Genomic DNA, 20,638 nt, shown 5'->3' on the forward strand with positions numbered 1-20,638 from the left:
AAACCGAGACCTGCCCCTAGAGCGACCGAAAGCCCTGGAGGGGATTCCATAAAGGAAGACCTTTCTCACTGGGACGCTCAGCGGCACTGAACACCACGGACAGCTCCTGTGGGCACTTATTGTTGCCTTTGACAAAAGACGGTCTCTCGGACCTGAGTGGTAGTGCTTGATCCACATCAGTCAGGATCCTGGTGGGGACATTAATGAAAGGCAGAGTCATGGGCAAAAGTCACAGGAAGACCCAAAAGACAGTGAAGCATCTGGAGGCTGGGACAGAAGGAAGCCATTACCTCCCCTGGGGCAGAAAGACACAGGGATAAATCCTTTCTTGGGGAAGCTGGAGCCCAGGGGTGAAGCCGCTCAAGAATTTAGAGTCACAGACACACAGCTGGAGTCAGAGAAGCAGCACTGCATGATGGGGGAGGAAACACGTGAGCCTAATCTCCCCCCCAGCCCATGCAGTACCCCCCCCCTATTAGCCAACCCTAAGTAGAAGCCAAATGACAGGCAAGCCCGGGAGAGGCCATCCATGGGGTCCTTTCGGGGTGTCCCTTCCTTAGGAGAGTGGATGCTCTTTTCTCATGGCAACATTCTCCTGAATGGCCACGTCTCTCTCTATTGCTTCAAAGAGATCCTCACATACAGGGATGTGGCACCACACTGCCAGAACCCAGAAGTCAGGGTTGTCTCTGTCTTTGTGTGCAGAGCTCCACAGAAGGTTCTGACTGGCCCAGCGTGGGTTCTGGAGCGGGCCTGCATAAACATCAAGGGGTGGCTTGGCCCCAGGGCCCTAGGGCCCAGGGGCGGTGCTGGGAAAGGAGCCATCCTCCCCACGGGGAGAGTTCTGTTAACAGGGAAGGGGCCAGAAGAGCTCTGGACAAAGAAAAGCAAAGGATGGCAAGAGTCTGTCTACTTTTCTCAGATGCAGATGCCAGGACTGGCACATGTTCATCAGGATGTGGGGCTGCCTGGGCTCCGGGAATGTTAAAGTAAAACAACGAGGCATATAACCCAAATCCGAAGGGCTTAAGGACCACTGCGCTCACTGCCCCATCCTGGGAAAGGCCTCAGGGGACAGGCCAGGGGGGCTTTCAGGGTGTTCTGTTCCTGAAATCAGGTGAGGTGGGAACTGTCTGGTGAAGTCCCACCATGCGTAGCTGGCTCCACCCCCTGCGGGAGGAAGAAACCAGAACATGGCTCAGCCCCTGCAGCCAAATGAGACTCATCAACGTCCAGAGTCCACGGGGCTGTCACTAAACCTGGATGGCGTGACCCTGGGAGAGCCCCTCCAACACCAAGGGCAGGCCTGGCTGTACCTGCGCAAGCAGCCGCTAGATGGCAGGCAGGCTGTAAAACCTGAGGGAGGTTGGGAGACCTGAGGCTGAAAATGACTGCCTTTGTGAGTAGTTTCCAGGTTTGCAAGATGAGAAACGTTCTGGAGAAGGCTGGTGCTGAGGGTGCACAGGACTGGCTGCCCCTGCACCCCGCAGGTAAATGTGCTAAAACGACCAATTTTGAGGTTTGTCTCTCTTACCACAATTTCTTAAAAACAAAGTAAAAAGACCCATCAAGCTGAAAGTTAAAAATAACGAGGTAAGAGAAAACTTGCAGAGGAATATGCAAAATTACCCAGTGTGTTTAGAGTATGCAGAGAAGCTGGGCTCCCAAAAAGGGCTAAGGTAGAAAACACGATCCAATGCATTTTGCAAGAATTTGAGATTTGTTACTTTAGGGAAACATCTAAAGTGGTATCAGAGGAGGAAGAATTAAAATTTTTGTTTGACTTTTTTCTTTTGTTTTTCCATTTTTTCCCCCAGTTTGAATCTATATGTGGGGTGGCATCATAGTCTTGTCCGGACTTTGGATTCTTGAGGACTTAATTGAGCTAAACTGTTTATTAGGTGTGCGGTTATCACATTCCTTGTTTACAGATCTTGATTGACCAGCTATTGGTGAGCTCTTGTGAACACCAGCCCCAGGCTCACAAGAGGGCACAGAGACAGGTTCACCCATGTGCCTGCTCACCAAGGAGGGGTCACCAGGCTCAAATCAACAGTGCCTGAAAAATTGGCCCTGGGGTGTTATTTTCAGGGATTGGAGCTGAATTTTGGGTGTCCACCTGAGAGTAAGATCAGACTTCATCTTTGCAACCAAAGGTCATGTGCTGCTGACAGGCTGGGGCCTCAACCCCCTCAAGCCTGGAACTCAGCAGCTTCCAGACACAGGCCAGGACCGGGACGGGAGCGCAGGTCCCCACTGAACACCCTGGAGAAGGGAGGGCCGGGGGAGCCTCTGCAAGGGGATTTTAAAGAGAATCCATGGGCACCTCTGAAATGTGGGTGACAGGAACAGGAAATGAACCAGGGGACAGCTGATACACACACACACACACACACACACACACACACACACAATTTTATTATCATGTGTGTATGTGTGTGTGTGTTTTTCATGAGGTAAAGGATTTTCTCGCCCTAAAGACTTGATCTCATGGACAAGAGCCTTGACTCTCACCGATTCATTCATGAGTGCCCGTTTGCCACATTCAGGGAGTCTAAGCATCTTGAGAACTTTTCCTAGAAAAATATAAATTTATTAATAACTGTTGACATACCTTGTAATACTTTTTTACAACATTGTTTTACTACTTATAACAGTCTTTATAATACCACATTTTTACAAGAATAGAAAGAAAATGCAATCTTCCCACTATCATGAGAGACCAGAATGATTGGTCAATGTTATAGATATTGGTAGTTTCAAAACCTTCAGTTTCACAACTCATTATGGGAAATGCCATAGGAATTTTTAAGATATTTTTCAAATCTCGAAAATCTCTTTCAAGTTACATGTTTTTTATTCATACGTAAACTTTAGATCTTAAGACATGTGGAGCTTTCTCATCTGCTGACTCATTTGAATGCTCCTGGAATTGACAACACTATTAACCAGTCTGTGGGGGTCTACAACTATCTCCCTCTGGTTTAAGGGGCTGAGTACTTCTGCGGGCTCCCCTTGCTGGGGAAACAGCCTCCTTAGCGCCCTGGGAGCTTCTCTGTGTGAGGCTCCCCTGCCACCCAGACAAACGGCCCAAACTCGAGGATGGAGAATGGGAAGAGCAGGATTTACTTCACAAGGGTGCTCATGTTCCCTCCTGAACTTCTCATCCCTGTCCTTCCTTCCACGTTACATAGAAGTCTGGATTCCTTGTCCATGATAGCCACGTAAACATTTGTTAACACAGTTATGATGTTGCTTTTGGATTCCTTCATCTCTTGAAGACATGCAGAGTGGAAGACAAGGTGATTGTGAATCAGAGTGTCCTCAGTGCCACCCAGCTTCTCCTGAGCGTCTGGCATTTGGAAGGACAGTGTATCTATCTATAAAGCCTGGCTTATTATTGAAAGCCAGGAGCTCAAAACTCTGGTTTTGCAAGTTAAATCCTGAACATTTGACTTTTATTTTCATGTCTCCTTTACTACACTTCCCAAGGCAATGGATGCTTCTGGTAAGTCAAGGGTGTGTTGCATATACGAATGTGAATCAAAAGTGAACATAAGCCTTCCAAAAATATTATCCCCATCACAGTCGAAATTGAGTGGCTGAGAGGAGAGGGGAGAGGGGTGTTAGGGTTTCATGGGGACAGAGTTCAATATGAGATGAGGAACATTCTGGAGATGGATAGTGGTAAGGGTTGCAACAGTGTGACTGCACTAAATGAAAACGGTTAAAAGGGTCAATTTTGTTGTGCATATTTCAGCACAGTAAAAAGTAATTCACCTTGCTTCCCAGTGAGCAGGCGAGCGTGGGAAGCTGTCTCACTCTGTCCTGGAAAAAGAGCAAGGAACACATTGGGTAAGATGGTGGTCTGTGGTCTCAGGAGGACAGTGCTGACCTCCTGGGGTCCAGCTCCCTGGTGCTGTCCTATGAGTGTGACCAGCCAGCAGGGATCTTTGCTTCCCACCTGTCTAGATCATGAGCTCTGAGCAAGCAGGGGTGCAGCAGGCTGTGCATCTTCCCTGCAACAGCATACTTCCTGTCCAGTCCCTGCAAACGCTTGTGTGCTGTGTAGACTGCTACAATGTGCTTGGAGGAGGGGGCCGTGGGGCCCACATTTCACCTGCATTCAACCCAAGCCCTGTGTGGTTGGGGCGGGATCTCCTCCTGTACAGGTGATTGTTGGCACCAAGCCTGACCTTTCTAGTAACACCATTTGGCATAGCCTGTGTTGGATTATTGCCCAGACTGCTTGGATTCCTCTGATTCAAGTGCTCGCTGAGCCTCTAGTGTGCAGATCATGGGGCAGTGACCTTAGAACAGTTCCCCTCTGCAACAAGAATCTACATAAGTCAGGTGGAGGACAGTGGGGCGTGGGGAACGAGTTCCCAGCCAGGACGCAGAACCCACACCTGAGCACACATGGCTGAAAAATGTTTTCCTGTGCTCTTAAGATCTCTGGACTAACGTGAGATTAAACTGACATAAGGCAAATTCATCAGAGGAAGCATCCAAGTTGTATTAAATTTTTATATTCAATGTGAGCCTTCACAATCGAATTAAATACCCCAAGGAGTGACCACAACTGGAAACTTCTATACCTTTAGAGAAAGTCTTGATAAATTTGTAAAGAAATGACAAGAAAAAGTGCAGTAAGTTGTGGGAAATGATAATGAGATACTTTGGGGGGCAGGGGACGAAACTAGTGGAAGAACAGGATTATTTAGGAATTGTTTTCATAGATGCGTTCGGTGTTGACTCCCAGCCTCCGTTGGTCAGGATGCTCTCTTGCTGGATCCTTTCTCAGGGGAGAACACCTTTCTCAGGGAAATTTTATGACCTGCTTCTGGAAAGCGGATGTCAGAGAGTCCTTCCTGCACCTGCTGCTTTTCAAGTGCCTGCAGCTCAAACAACCAGTATGCCACAGTCGCTTACTTTGGGGGAGCGTGTCCCAAACCCCTGAAGCCTCACCGAATAGTAGAATGTCTTAGGAACAAAACTGAGGTTTCTGCGGAAGAAGGAATGCTGCATCTAGACTGTGACACAGTGTGTGTGTGTGTGTGTGTGTGTGTGTGTGTGTGTGTATGTGTGTGTGTGTGTTTACATGGGGTGGAGGGCTTAAACTCTGTTCTGTTTCTCTGGGGAACTCACTGATACATGGACCCATCTTAGACCCACAGACCATCTCCTACTTACCTGTATATCTTTTTCATGCCTCTTTCCATTCTTTGCAAAAAAGAAAGAAAGAAGAAGGGAAGAAAGAAAGAAAGAAAGAAAGAGAAAAAGAAGGTGGTTAGATTTCATTACATGGTTGTGAATAGAGAGTAAAGATGATGTTATCATCAGGTTAGGCGGAAGGAAAAGGCCTTAGCATGGAGCCAATGTATTTATTTCTTCCTCAATTTCTCTATTGTGATGTGAAGAATGCCTTTGTATAAAACCAGGTAAGGGATTTATTTCCATGTTCATAAAAGCTGGAGCGGGTTTCTAAGTAATTCCCAACTTTCTCAAACCACTGAAGAGCTTTCCACAGTCAACCGTCTCCCTACTGCTGGACACTTCGATCCTTCCCATCTTTTTGCTCTTACAGACAATATGTAACTTTAGAAAGGCTCATCTAGGTTTCCCTGCTGACCTGCAGGTCAGAGGGCCTGCTTATCTAAACTTCTCAATGTCCACAGAGCTGCCATGTTGCCGTCCCGTGGCCATCCTGTGATCTGTCTCTCCAGCAGGCAGAAGAGGACCGTGTCCCAGCACCTGAGGACATCTGAAAGGATCAGTCGCAGCTGTTTATTGTGGATCTGCTGAGAACGGATGGGTCATGTTCTTCTCATTTCCTGATCTCAGGGAGGCTCACCGTCTCCCATGGCTTCATCTACTATTTGTATTTTCTCTTCACAAACTGTAGTCTTATATCCTTAGTTTATCTCTTTGAAGTGATTTATCTTTTCCTCCTTAATAGGTATGTTCCTTGATGTGCGCTTTGTGTTACATGTTACAAACATTTTTCTCCTGTGCTGTGGAGTGTCTTTTAACTTTGTTCGTGGGGTGTAATTCCCATTTTGACGTAATCACATCTATCTTTTCTTTACACTTTGTGCTTAGTGTCTTTGGTCCCGTGTAAAGTCATAAATACATTTTCTTTTATGTTTTTAATACTTTCATACTTTTGTTTTTTTTATGTTGAATTCTGGAATCCATCAGTAATACGTTTTGTGGATCTGCTTCTAATTTTTCCCAGATGATTAGCTATTTATTGACCATTCTCTTCTCACTGATTTGAAATAGCATGTTTCTTTTTATTTTTAAAAAGCATCTATTCAAATAATCATATGGCTTTTCTCCTTTTGATGTGTTAATCGCTCAGCCTTCCAGTCGCTGAAGCCTATTTTCCCAGAGTCCAATGCAACCCAGTGAATGCTCCCACGTTCCCCAAGTAGGGCCAGAGCTGTACAGAGTACTTTAGGGGATGCTAGAAAATGGAAAGCACACCTGGATTCCCCCTGAGACAGGCCCAAGCATGTAACCTTCCAGTGGAAAGGCAATCAGGAAAGAATGAGAAACAGAAGAAAGGGGTTCTCAGGTCACAGGCTAGAGATCCCAATAGTTCTTCTGTCCCCTGCCTATGGAATGACGGTCACCCGGGTGCCATTCCACCAGTGGCTTTGAATCTTTGATAGGTAGCCTCTGAGAATGAAATGAGGGGAGTCCCAAGCTCCTCCCAGCTCCCTGTCCTCAGATTTGACATGCAGGGACACAGATCACTAAATCACCACTAAATATATTTCAGTGTGCCTTCAATACACACTTTTTTCATATCTTATAATGGCATCAACTAAATGGAAGTTTAACATTATTTTCTTTGTTGAATAAGCATGAACTTTTTCTTTTGGACCCTTAGCTGGACCACTGCAACTGCTCTATTGTTTTAGTCAAACCATCTAAGGACCATTTGACAGGGAGTTGACCCCAGACCATGGTCAACAAGTTTTTCTTCTGTAAAGAACAAGCAATTATCATCAAGAAAACATCAGAATAGAAGTCATCAGCTTGGGAAACGAAAGCAGATTGGGAAGATTACAGTATACTGGCGGGATGGACAGGCCAATCAGGCCAAACCCCAGGGCTTTAAGTGGGCGGCCTCGGAGCCCCCACCCACCATCAGAGAGCCCTGGGGCTACATCTGCTGAGGGCCTCTGCACAGCTGCATGATTAGGTGAGCATCCCCAGTGGGGCTAGACTCATCCTTGTGTAAGTATTTGGGAGGATAAATTCAATGTTTTTACTCCACCATAGTGGCTCTAACATCTAGAAAAAAGGAGGATGGTTTTTTTAGACAGATCAGTCTAATCAGATTCTCATTTTTTTTCACTTCCTAGGTTTTGAAACATGCATCCTTTTGCCTTCCTGACTGCACTTTGCTTGGGAATAGTTTCAGCTACTATAGAGCTTGATCAAAGTTTAGATGAACAGTGGATCCAGTGGAAGGAGACACATGGGAAGCAATATGGCATGGTTGGTAACATCTAAACTATCCAGAGGACCCACAGAGAATGTCCGTACTGGTGGGAGTTTGTAACACAGAGTTGCATCTTGAAGCCGCTCTTACCAAGGCAGTAAGCAGGGCACCGTGACTGCGCACAGTGTGGGCATATGTCCTGCTGTGTGGTTACTGGAGAACAGCTCCCAGAAGCATCAGGCCATCCCTGGCTGTGACTTCTCCTCCTCTCTGTGAGCACATCTACTTGGAGCAGGTCAGTTGGTTTTAAATAGAAATAAAGGTGATAAGTTATATGTTTGCCTCTAGGTTGAAGAATGCAGAAGAGCCGTGTGGGAGAAGAATATGAAAATGATTATACAGCACAATCAGGAATACTATCAAGGGAAACACCGCTTTTTGATGGCAATGAATGGCTTTGGTGACATGGTGAGCATGGCATGGACTTGCTGAATATTTTGTTCTTTCTCTCAGTACTTTCTCCCCAAAATCTCATGTTTGTAAACATTCTACTTTCTTTTCCCTGAAGACCAATGAAGAATTCAGGCACATGATGATTGGTCTTAAAACGCAGAAGAGTGAGAATGGGGAAGTGTTTAAAGTCCCTTTCTGTGCTGGCACCTCTGTACCTGTCGAGAGAAAACAGACGTCCACTGTAAGTCCTGTGAGTATCAAAGATGACTACTTATCAGGTCTCTCTCCAAGAGGAAAGCCAAAAAGAAAGTGGCCCCCTGCTATGGTTTCCTGCTGTGGAACAATATGGTGTTGCTATATTGTTGTTTTTAATGTTCATTTATTTGAGAGAGAGAGAGAGAAAGAGAGAGAGAGAGAGCATGAGCAGGGGAGGGGCAGAGAGAGAGCGAGACACAGAATCCAAAGCAGGCTCCGAGCTGTCAGCACAGAGCCTGATGCAGGGCTTAAACCCCCAAGCCCTGAGATCATGACTTGAGCTGAAGTCAAACGTTTAACCAACTGAGCCACCCAGGCACCCCACCATTGCTATGTTTTAAAAGTTTTTGTAGGGGCGCCTGGGTGGCGCAGTCGGTTAAGCGTCCGACTTCAGCCAGGTCACGATCTCGCGGTCCGTGAGTTCGAGCCCCGCGTCAGGCTCTGGGCTGATGGCTCGGAGCCTGGAGCCTGTTTCCGATTCTGTGTCTCCCTCTCTCTCTGCCCCTCCCCCGTTCATGCTCTGTCTCTCTCTGTCCCAAAAATAAATAAAAAAAAAAAAAAAACGTTGGGAAAAAATTAAAAAAAAAAAAAAAAAGTTTTTGTATAGATGGTCTGTTGTCACTTTTGTTAATTGTTTTGTAGATTGAGACCTTTATAATTTGTTTCCAGGGTCGGTGTGCTTCTGGCTGGGCTTTTAGTGCAGCTGGTGCCCTTGAAGTACAGATGTTCCGGAAAACTGGCAAACACGTTTCCTTGAGTGTGCAGAACCTCCTGGACTGCTCTTGGCCTCAAGGCAATGAGGGCTGCAATGGTGGTCTAATGAGTAATGCCTTCCAGTATGTTAAGGACAACGGAGGCCTGGACACAGAGGAATCCTATCCATATGTTGCAAGAGTGAGTGGAGCTCCTCACTTGTCACCATTCCAGCTCTGCCCTTAGAGCTGAATGCTTTTGAAGAAAACAGACACCATATTTAACATTCGCATTTTCAATTGTAGACTATCTGCAGCCTGTCAGGACTGTCATTAAACGGTATTAGGCTGGCATAGTTCTCTGCTTAGATGGTTACCACATAGCTGTTTTTATTTCTACGTTACATGGAGATATGCATACCTTTCTATATAGGGTACAGATTTCTCCAAGGTGAAAAACTTTTTATGGACAGGTAGACCACGAGTGTTTCATTGAATCCACACCAATTAGCTTTGCTTTTTTTTTTTTAAGCTTATTTATTTATTAATTTTGAGAATGAGAAAGGGAGAGAGAGAGAGAGAGAGAGAACATGAAAGGGGGAGGGGCACAGAGACAGAGAGAGGGAGAGAGAGAATCCCAAGCAGGCTCCATGCTCCGTACAGAGCCCAACACGGGTCTCGATCCCATGACTGTGAGATCATGACCTGAGCTGAAATCAAGAGTTGGACACTTAACTAACTGAGCCACCAGCACCCCTCACACCAGTTTTTCAATTTTAAAATAATAAATACCCTTTCACCTCCTGGGTTGCTTCACAACAAACTTGACTTGGAAATCTTTCACCTGCAACCTGTCTTGAAGTCATGTTCCATAGGAAGTGGATGGCAGTAATCAAGTTTCTTTTCCTTTACCGTTCAAAGGATGGACCCTGCAAATACAGGCCTGAGCATTCTGCTGCCAATATCACTGCCTTTCACACAATCCCTCAGCGGGAGAAGATCCTTATGATGATACTACGAAAGGTGGGGCCCGTCTCTGCGACTATTGATGCAAGCCTGGATACATTCCGGTTCTATAAACAAGGTAAGTATTCGTTGATGTAGAAATATAGGTAGAAAAATTGGAAAACCACCCTAAGAAACAGCAAGAGTGACATTTTGGTATGTAGAATTCAGTGTAGAATTTTTGGGTGTGTGGATTTAACATAGTTGTTCATTCCGTACACATAATATTTATGCCTGCTGTTTCTGTATGCCATGACTTGACCAAAATCCCCATGAGTTTACGTATATCACAAATATATTTAAATGGCTACATAATTCGATGGGTAGAATTTACTTTACTTTTTTCTAATTGTTAGACCTTAAAAACTTTTAAAGAATTTTGCTATTGATGTTAACACTGGAAAGAGGCCCTTGGCTCAAGCAATTTTATGTTCTCTGCTGTTTCCCTAGGCTGACATCCTAGGGTAGATGTAGTATTTTCAAAAGAGATTGTGACTGTTACTATTTCTCCTGGGGTTAGATGAGGGCCTAAATCCCACCCCCACCCCCACCCCCAAGCTAAACAAAAGTATCTGACTTTTAAATCTCATCTGAATTCATATCACAACTGAATTTTGAAATGCCTCCCCTAGTGTGGTTGATAGGCTGGGTTACTATCACATGTCACGTGGGAATCCTCACCCCACCATTGAATATTACTCCCCAGGCATTTATTACGATCCAAAGTGCAGCAGTGAAGACCTGAATCACGGTGTTCTGGTGGTTGGCTATGGCTTTCAAGGAAAAGAATCCGATAACCAAAAATATTGGTTTGTCAAGAACAGGTATGAAAATCCAGGAATACGTACTTTTGAATTTGAAAAGGGAATATTTTTTGGAACCAGTGTTTGGACGCAGGTCCCCCAACCCTTGAGCACACTTCTGAAATCCCAGCAGTGTTTACCCCATCTAGGGGGGAACACAGACATAGTCATATAATGACAACGTTAAGATATTGCCTCACCTGCTAGAGTCCTAATATAGTTTTGGTACCACTGTATTTTTTTTAATTTTTTAAAATGTTTTTATTTATTTTTGGGACAGAGAGAGACAGAGCACGAGTAAGGGAGGGGCAGAGAGAGGGAGACACAGAATCTGAAGCAGGCTCCAGGCTCTGAGCTGTCAGCACAGAGCCCGACATGGGGCTTGAACTCACAGACTGTGAGATCATGACCTGAGCCAAAGTCGGACACTCAACCGACTGAGCCACCCAGGCACACTGGTACCACTGTATTTCTAAATTGTAATTTTAAAAAATTTCTATAACACATTTGGGTGCCAAAATTTTCCTTTTCCTGCTCACGTTGCAGTTTTGTGAAAGGTCTGGGGATAGAATTCTGTGCTGGGTTAGAACTCAACCATGAACAAGAACAGTCTCTCCTGGTTCTTCCTGAATCTGTCCTGGTCTCTGGTGCACTGCTCAGTATCAGATGTTCTTGTTCAAAAAGATACATGTTTTTGATTGTTTGTAGTATTTGGAAAACTCTCTCTTCTTTCAGCTGGGGCACTGACTGGGGCATGGATGGCTACATAAAAATGGCCAAAGACCGGGACAACCACTGTGGAATCACCACCAAGGCCAGCTTTCCTATTGTGTGAGACGATGGTGATGAAGAAGGCCTTGACTGGCAACAGAATATCCAGGAAATGGATTTTATTGTAGAGTTGATCACATCTTATTGTGGGGGATAAAACACTTGAATCACTGAAGATCCAAGTTGTGGTTGGATTCTGTGACTGTTCATTGGTGACGAAACTACTTTTTTAATCCCTGCTCTAATCAGTGGTGTGTGATTAACTTGCTTAATAACTTTTGAATGTTCATGTTTTAATTTTTTCATTTATTTTTGAAAGAGAGAGAGAGAGAGGCATACAGAGTGCGAGCAGGGGAGGGGCAGAGAGAGAGGGTGACACTGAATCCGAAGCAGGCTCCAGGCTCTGAGCTGTCAGCACAGAGCCCAATGTAGGGCTCGAACCCACAAACCAAGAGACCATGACCTGAGTCAAAGTCGGATGCTCAACCAACTCAGATACCCAGCCCCCCCTGAAGGCTCATGTTTTAAAACATTCATAAAATTTTTACCTTTTAAAATAAAATTTACTTGCATATGTTGAGGTATGATTTGGTTTTTAATACAAAAACTTCTTTACAGTAAAAAATTAAATGGTTTTGGAGGGAGGATAAAATGTCCTCATTTCCCCCATAATTCTTCAAACTGGTTTAAGAATTTAATTGACATAAGACAGGTAAACAGTAGAAAAAAATCACTCAAAGTTTTATTACACAACTAGGGAAGCCCAGTAATGAATTTGAGCCCCCCCAGAATGGCAAAGGCAGGTAGGTGTTTTTTTGGCAGTTTTTATACATTTTAGACAATGACAATAATTTGTGAGGAATTGACAGGAAAAAGAGGTGTGTGGGAGCTTTAAATTGTAGGAATTCCAAGTGGCATCTGGGCTGAGTTTGTATATGAGTGAAAAAGTAACAAGGTTTGTTTCTATAACTTTCTCAACTTTGAAGCCCATCTCTGCTGATAAGGATGTCTCTTTACCTCGTAGTACAGGGAGGGGACCTTTCATATGGGAATGCTCATTTTCTGCTTTCAGGGGAGACATATGACAGCCTGGGTGTCCTTGCAGCATCTGTGTCTCAAATAGCTTCAACTCAAGATAGTCAATATGCCATGTGGTACCTTCTGGGGTGACATCCCTGGGCCCCCACAATTTCTTCCTCTGAAACTCCCCTGGAAGTTTACCTACTAACTATCTGATCAGGTGACTGTGGAGACAGAAATCCAGTTCATACATGAGTGGTAACAAATCTACAAAGAATAAGAAAAGCATAGATCCCCTGGAGGATGAATGAATGGGTGAACGAGGGTGGGGGTTATAGGCTTCCAGGTATGGAATGAATCAGTCACAGGAATCAAGGGCACAGCAAAGGGAATATAGTACACGGTATTGTAATAGCAATGTAAAGGGTGGGGGTAGATACACTTGTGGTGAGCACAGCATAATGTATACAGTTGGCAAGTTACTATGTTGTACACCTGAAACTACAGTAACATCGTGTGTCATTTATACTCAAAACATTTGGGGAAAAAAAAGCAAAGGATGAATAAACAGAAGAGAACACATTTCTCCACACCTCATGAAACGAGTCCCACAATCCTGGAAATAGATCTGCTCAAATAAATGTGTTTCATTTATCTGATGGGAAATATTAATTCCTTTTTAAAGGAAGATTTGAGTAGACATTATATGCTTCATTTGGTTTAGATAAAAGCAATATTTTCCACTGATGATTGCACGAGCACCCCCTGCTAAGCAGTCACGGTATCTAGAACATGATGACTTTGGAGACCTCCAGAGGCTAAGCTGTTACCTTCTGACTGGAGTGTTTTCAAAGCATGCATAGTGGTATTGAACCCTCTTTGTTCCACTATCATAGACAGATTTAGGATTGCTTTTTCTAATTCACCATCTCAGAAATTTGGGAATAAGATCTTTAATGCTGAAAAGAACCTGGAATTCTGATGTATCATCCGATTTTCTATGATTCTTCAACAGGCATGTTGTGTGGCACAATTTTCTGAACAAATGATGTCACCAAGCACAGTGACAGAAGAGCCAGGTATCCAAGTCAATATGATTCTGATCATTTTGGTGGGAGCCCTTTATATGCTTTGTTACCACATGAAATAAAGGAGCAGGGGTGCCTGGGTGGCTCAGTCCTTAAGCATCTGACTTCAGCTCAGGTCATGACCTCACGGTTGATGAGCCTGAGTCACATATCAGGTGAGTTCGAACCCCTCTCAAGTTAGCCTCCTGTCTCTCTCTCTCCCTCTCTCATTCTCTGTCCATCTCTGCCCTTCATTCACTTGGGCCCTCTCTCAGTCTCTCAAAAAGAAAAAAAAAAAAACAATGTGGTTTATAGACAAGGTGAGGTTGAAACCTATACTTTTCAAAGTCTGGAGTGTTAATTGATAGTGTTAATGTTCATACATCTCCATTTTTCTTGTGGTCCTGTCAGTCTTTGAGAGCAGCACACGTTTCAAAATAGCTGATTTCAGAGTCTTCTGATTTGGCTCTGGCAGCTAGAAAGCTTGGTTCTGTCACTCAGCCAAGAAAGCCCAGATTTTTGGTCCACATTTTTAGGTGGTTCCTTCCTCTGCAACTTTCTTGGAAGATTCACAGATTCAAAGTTGAGCTGATAGTTTTATCTCCTTAATCCAGTCTCTTTGTTCTGATAATGAGTCAGTTCAGTCAAATTCATTTCAGGAAGAGGCAATGCAGGTATCTTCCTAGAGGGAGGCCTCTGCTTCAAACAATCAGGTAATAAATAAGAAGAAATTCTATGGCAGTACAAGAAAGATAATGTTTATTAATAAAAGGATCCAGTTATAAACCAGTTTCTGAGTTCCAAGGACAGGCAGTTGAAAGAATCTCTAGATGCTGGGCTTAAAGCATCTTTAGGCAGGAGGGGTAGGTAGGCAGTGGCAGGCTGACAGACTTTCTGAGAGGCTCATAGAGGAACAGGCATGAAGATTGTCTACATATGAGCTATTGCGGTGATTTCTCAGAAGGTTACATCAAGTTGTTCATATTCAATTTGCAGGGCTTCAGGAAAAGGGGAGTTTTGGGTATCCAGTGATTCCAAGTCAAAAGGATAGAAAAAAAGTGGAAAATATTAGTTTGGAGACTTGTGGCCAGGCTTCAGAGGAAACTAGAAGAAATTAGGATCTCGTCCAGTTCATAGTGAACTCTATTAGACTGTAAAATCCACAATGGTGTGTAATTGAAACATAATGTTTCTTTCTATAATCACCCTCATTTTTACCAAGGACAGCCAAATTAAGACCAATTTGTTTGTAAAGTGTAATAGTTGCTTTTTTTTTTTAACTTGGCCTGATGATGAAACTGCTGTAAATCATAGCTTATGAGAAAAAGTTTCTTAGGATTTTTTACTAATTAACAGTCCCAAACATCTGTTTTCTTCATCCTGTTAATTCATCATGAATTTGTTTTCTCTTTGTCACAATGTATGCAAACTGCCTGCTTTGCTTAAAGACTCAGATATAAGTATCAGGCTGTTTTTCCAATGGGCTTTATTGGCTCCATAAAGTCTGCCTGAGTTCCTTCAAGCAGTCTGGTCATATCTGTGTCTGTGCAAGTCCCTGCTTGAATATGACATTTCTGTCAAAGCCTCGGTGATGTAACCAGAGTTTCCAAATGTGTCCTGTTACAAGGAGAGCAGATCCTTATTCAACTTATGCAAATTAACATATTGTCAAGAACATATGAGAATACTTACTGAAAGTTTTTGAATTCTGGACAGATCAGGTAGGGAGAAAAAGATAAGTGTCCCAGTCTGTTCACAAAGGCATGTTTTATCAAACGGCTGCTTTTTTCAAGTTATAGCTTAAAACAGTTTTTTCAATACTGGACAAAAACATTTAAAGATCAGAAATGCTTCAAAAATATATATAAAAATGATAATCATCCTCTGTTCATCCAGTCTCATGTTATTAATTCTTCTTCTGCTTGAATCCAGATCTTCCATTCATTCTGGAAATTCTTACCCAGGTCAGCTTCATGATCTTGAGGTTATCAGAAATCTGTACGCAAGAGTTCCTTCCATCGGTCTCATTGCAGGTGAAACACATTTGCAGAAGCTTTCATAAAAGCATCTGAGTAAAAGTCTAACTGTCTATAAATGATAAAAGACTTAAAATGTCCAAGGTTAAAGATCTGATGAGAGATCATGACAAGGCTGTTGACAAGGAAATTGGTTATTTCTCTGACACACGACAGTAACATCTCAGGACATATCAGATTTCTAGGAGTTGCATACAATTTCTAAAACACTTACTTTATTAACATATTTCTACATAAATGTAATCTAAGGGTGTTAGTATCCCTTATTTGACATTGCTTCCTATGTACTTTAACATAAGAAATAAGCCTAATTTGTGTAATATCTTCCTTTTATAAAAAGACCAAATCTCTTGAAAACGTTCCATGGATCCTCTGGAATACTTTAATTGCATTGTGGTCAAAATACTTCATTTTAGAATTTGATTTTGGAAAGTGTGTGTTACAAAAAATCAAAATATTTGAACATTTGATTAAATAGGATCACAGATCATTATGCAACAATATTTAACTATTCAACCCAAGTGACAATAAAAGATTCCTTTTTGAAGAGAAGTGAGCCTTTATTCCCTTGTTCCACAAATAAAATGGGCTGAATTGGTTGCTTTTCGGTGATTAATCAAGAGACCAACAAATCCCATATCCTCATGCAACTCATCTGACTCTTTCTTTGCTTCAACTTTGGCCAGGGCTGAGGGCAGCAGCAGGTACAGCAGTGGTGGTGATGGCTTCAGCAAGTAGGAAGCGGTAACCAGTCCATGCAGACAAAGCCGGAACCTGCTTGTGTCCATTGATGATAGGATGGGGCAGTGAGGCAACAATCAGGTGACCTATCGGCAGACAGACACTGGCAACACTGCAGACGCCCTCCAGGAAGTGAGAATGTAGTTTCCTCTATGATGTCAAGCACTTCACGGTTGTAGATGCTGCGATTGTCAAACACCTGCTGGTGATCATCCCAAAGGAGAAGGGGGAGTTTCTCAGCACATTCAGCTGTGTGGCCTCGCTGGCCCCTGCTTTGTCTCCAGTCTTAATCAGCTGCACATCACTCAGTATTTCAGTGGTGCCCCTGGACATTTTAGTGGTGATGCCTAAAGCCTGGGAGAAGAAGGTCTTCTTCGGCCCCAGACAAGTGTTCTGGGCTAGTGACTTCACATGGGGCTATGGCACCACCACGGGCGGCAGCTGGCACCTTAGCCAGAAGCATGTCCCTGATCTCAGTGAGGTCCTCCTTGGTGAGCACAAAGCCCACATTCACCCAGATATGAGGCAATGGTTTCTCCAGAGCTGGTTGTTCTCCAGATGCCCTCAGATGATTTCATACATCATGGGGATCATGCCACAGCAGCAGCACAGCGTTCCCATGCAAACACATGCGGGCCTACTGCGTCTTCCTGGAACCCACGTTGTCTGCTCCCACAATGAAAGATGATCGTCCAAAAGATGGATGATCTTAAGGAAGTACTTGGACTTCTGGGTCACCTTGTCTTCCCTGGGCATCATGCGGATGCATATCAATGATTGCCATGCAGAGTGTAAAGGAGATGTCACTCTCATGATGACGCCTGGAGAGAGGAGGGTCAAGAATAAAAGATTTTAAAGGCAAATGCTGCAGGTTATACAATAGTGAACAAACTTTAGCTCTTTTAATATTAAGACTCAGTTTTCTTGAATAATCTGATAAAGATAAAGCATAGAAAATTTGTATTTTTAGGCCATTGGCCATTAAAGAGAAGAAAAAACTTTGTTTATAATTTTTTGTAATAAGCAAACTGAGACTCTTTTTAAAACATTTTTTTAATGTTTATTTATTTTTGAGAGAGAGGGAGAGACACACCGAGCATGAGCAGGGGAGGGGCAGAGAGGGAGACACAGAATGTGAGGCAGGCTCCAGGCTCTAAGCTGTCAGCACAGAACCCGACGTGGGGCCCAAACCCACGAACTATGAGATCGTGACCTGAGCCAAAGTCATATGCTTAACTGAGCCACCCAGGTGCCCCAAACTAACACTCTTAAGAAAATGTTTTTTCCTCTTTAACAGAGAAATCCTAAGTTCTAATGTTGCATCAGTGTACTTCTGATATTAAAACTCATTCTGAAATAAAATTGATTTTGACATGGCTTCCAAGAATTCAGGAGGGTTTTTGTTCTGTTCAGATGGTGGTATAGCTGTTGAGCAGCACTTCATAAGGTCCTTCCCAGTGAGGTGACTGCACACGTCTTCTTCCAAAGATCTTGAGGTCCACATGGTCTTCTGGTGGACAGCTGTGGCCAGCCTCACCAGTTGGTGGAGGCCATGCCTCTTTTCTCTGTTGGCAAGGTGCTTCAGGTGTACTAGAGAGTCCTCATCTCGAGTAGTCATAGCATCACATTGTCCAGCCACGGATAGAAGATTCAGAGATGCCAATAGGCTTTGACAACCAAACACTCTTTCAAAAGGGGTCAGTCCGTGTCCCGTGTTTGGAGTATTCTGGATCCTAATAAGGCTCAGGAGCAAAGTGTTTGGTCTTTCATGGTTAATTTCTTGATTATCTTACAATCCATCTTATGTCTAGATTTTAATGTTCCATTTGCCCTGGTAATTGAAGATGATATATGGTATGAAATTTTAATGTGTATCCCAGAGATTTTGCAAGCAGGTGGATTATACCTTCTGTAAAAAGAATTTCTTGTCTGATTCAAACCATAAGGAATGGCATTTCTCCATAAGGAGAAATGGAGGTGTTAGTTTCTTTATTGCCTGCTGTGGCAGTGCCACATCTAGTCAGAGAGCATCAGCCCATCTGCTGAGCATGCAGACAGTGACCAAACAGAATAGCACAGGGCTTGGGGCAAATCTATCAAATCCGTCTATACAACCACAGAGGGCAGGTGGGCCTAGGAAGCCTTCCTGGGGTGTGCTGATTTCTTCCAGAGATTTCCCGGGGTTTACAAATCATTCACTGGGAAATCATGTGGTCAGGAATGTTGTGGATGCCTGGGCAAATCCAACTGTCTTTTTGGTCCTTCATTATCTTTGTGTCCAATTTGGTGGGTGGTAAGTGTAAGCCACAGGGTCAAAAGAAAGGGTGCTCTAGGAAGTCCATTTGGCCCACTGTATAATCCATCTGATAGTTGTTTGACACCTTTTTGTATCTGACTGTCCTTTGTAGACTGTGGGGCATTTGCCGGGTAATAAATACTGTCAGTCAGGGATAAAGGCAGGGTTCACAGCTGGGTGGAGAAAGAACAAGGGGGCCTGTTTGGGGTGCATACTTACAGCTCTGCCAACCCTATCATTTTCTAAAGATGCAACATCAGCTGTCTTAGTATGTGCTGAACAGTGAACAATGATGGTTTTAGAAGGAGGGTGAATAGTTGTAATATGTCAGCAATTATAAGCCTTTTAGCAACGGAAATAAGATGACAGAGGGTTAGTTGAAAGCGCTTGTTTGTAACGGGTCTGTCATGTTGTAGAGAGGTGCTATGATTTATGAACTTGTAAGACAGCAGGCACCACGTGGGGACACACAGGTGAATAGGGGAGCTTAATGTCAGAGTGCTGGCTTTGTCCATCAGGCGGCAGCTGTGGCCACCGCAGGAAAGCATGGGGACATACCTGATGCCACAGCATCTGATGGGCATGAGAAATGTGCTCCTGGCTGTATCTGATTGGCAAAAGGCTGTCCCAGAAAGCATGCAGCAACACCATGCCTTTCATTAGTATAAATGAAAGGGCTTGTCAAAGTTAGGTAAGCTAAGAGGTGGGGTGTGGACAGAGCCAGTTTTAAGGTTTCAAAGGAGGTTAATGCCTCTAAAGTCCATTGATATCTGAGAGAAGAGCATACAAAGGTTTATCAAACATTGCAAACTAGGGACCCTTTGGAGGCAGTAGCCAGCTGCCCCTTAAGATTTATGTAACTGTGTATTCATTTTGGGGAGAGGGATGGACATAATTGATTCAAGAATATTTGGAGTGAGATTTTGAATGCCCTGAGGCATGTCCTAAACAGGTCACGTCATCCTAAATAGAAAACCGTTGTTTACATCTCTTGGAGTCTAGATGTAGAGCTGTATAAGCTGTCTGCCTTGTTCAGCTAATGCCCCTAAGAGAATGAGGGAGTCCATAAAAGCTCCCCTCTTGCTTTGTTTATAGAGTAAAGGGTACCAGCAGGGAGCCTTGGGTAGAAGTTACAGTGTCTAGCTGGACTTTAAGGACTTGGGAAAATATTGCATACACCAAATATCCTTGGGGTATGCAAGGCCAGGTGAATGGTCTCCTTTTAACTGTGAAGGCACAAGAAACCAGGAGTCAGGGTGCAGAGGAATTGAAAAGGAAGCTGTTCACAGGTCATTTCTGTAAACCAGGTTGCATCAGCAGGAATGATGAAAATTATCAGCTGGATTGCAGGGCACAGGATGCCGAGAAATTATGAAAGAGATTATGGCTTCTAAATCCTGTGCAAACTGATGGATTTGGTTTCCCTCTGAGTCACATTTGCCTTCTTTCTTTATGGGCAAGATTGGGGAGATACAGGGTCGGGTGGTAAAGACAAGGATGCTGTGGTTCAAGAGAGACTCAGTTACAAGGGTATCACTTGCTCCGAGTCTCTAGAGGGAGGGTGCCGGGCCACGAGGGGGAGGGTGGGTCCCTCTCCCGAGAAATGCACCCAGGCTCCCACTTCCTAACAACTCAACTTCAACCGTGTGTGTAGCCCAAAGACTGACTCGGGCATCTTTTAAACATCCATCCTCTTCAGAGGAATTTATCTCAGGATGAACTTGCAGTAAAGACAGCAGGACACTTGGAGCTTGACCTGAAGGTGAGGAAACAAAAATGTCTTTTCTTATTGCAACTTATGTTGGCATTAAATGTAGATAAATGTTTACCAAGAAAGTTTGCCAGTGAACATCTGGGAAGCAGCAAGGCCTGGGAATGTGAACAGGGCCTGAAGATACTGAGCTGGGCTGGGCTGGCCAGGGCTGGGACTCAGGCAGTAAAATGGGTCGCCCCGAGACTCCGAGAGCCTGAACAGAGTCAGAGGTGACAGGTAGAGATCAATCCTCTGAGCAGATGGGAGAGAAAGTCACACCAACATCAATC

At 43.9% G+C, this 20,638-nt stretch overlaps 1 protein-coding gene and 1 pseudogene across 2 annotated transcripts; one reads left to right on the plus strand and one right to left on the minus strand.

Annotated features, from left to right (window-relative positions):
- Nucleotides 1–7,161: 7,161 nt before the first annotated feature.
- On the plus strand, nt 7,162–11,732 carry LOC132663538 (procathepsin L-like). Of its 2 annotated transcripts, none has more exons than XM_078436887.2 (8): nt 7,162–7,213; nt 7,377–7,512; nt 7,805–7,924; nt 8,025–8,159; nt 8,834–9,058; nt 9,778–9,940; nt 10,568–10,685; nt 11,400–11,732. In XM_078436887.2, the coding sequence occupies exons 2-8, from the start codon at nt 7,387–7,389 to the stop codon at nt 11,497–11,499; spliced, it is 987 nt and encodes a 328-aa protein (XP_078293013.1). In that variant the 5' UTR covers nt 7,162–7,213; nt 7,377–7,386; the 3' UTR covers nt 11,500–11,732. The 2 variants fall into 2 exon arrangements, with proteins under 2 accessions (XP_078293013.1, XP_078293012.1); XM_078436886.2 differs by having other exon boundaries at nt 7,168–7,248.
- Nucleotides 11,733–14,391: 2,659 nt separating this feature from the next.
- LOC132675114 (large ribosomal subunit protein uL10 pseudogene) lies at nt 14,392–17,671 on the minus strand (annotated as a pseudogene).
- Nucleotides 17,672–20,638: the final 2,967 nt, after the last annotated feature.

This window comes from Panthera onca, chromosome D4 (genome assembly GCF_046562875.1).
Source record: "Panthera onca isolate mPanOnc1 chromosome D4, mPanOnc1 haplotype 2, whole genome shotgun sequence".
Lineage (NCBI taxonomy): Eukaryota > Metazoa > Chordata > Mammalia > Carnivora > Felidae > Panthera > Panthera onca.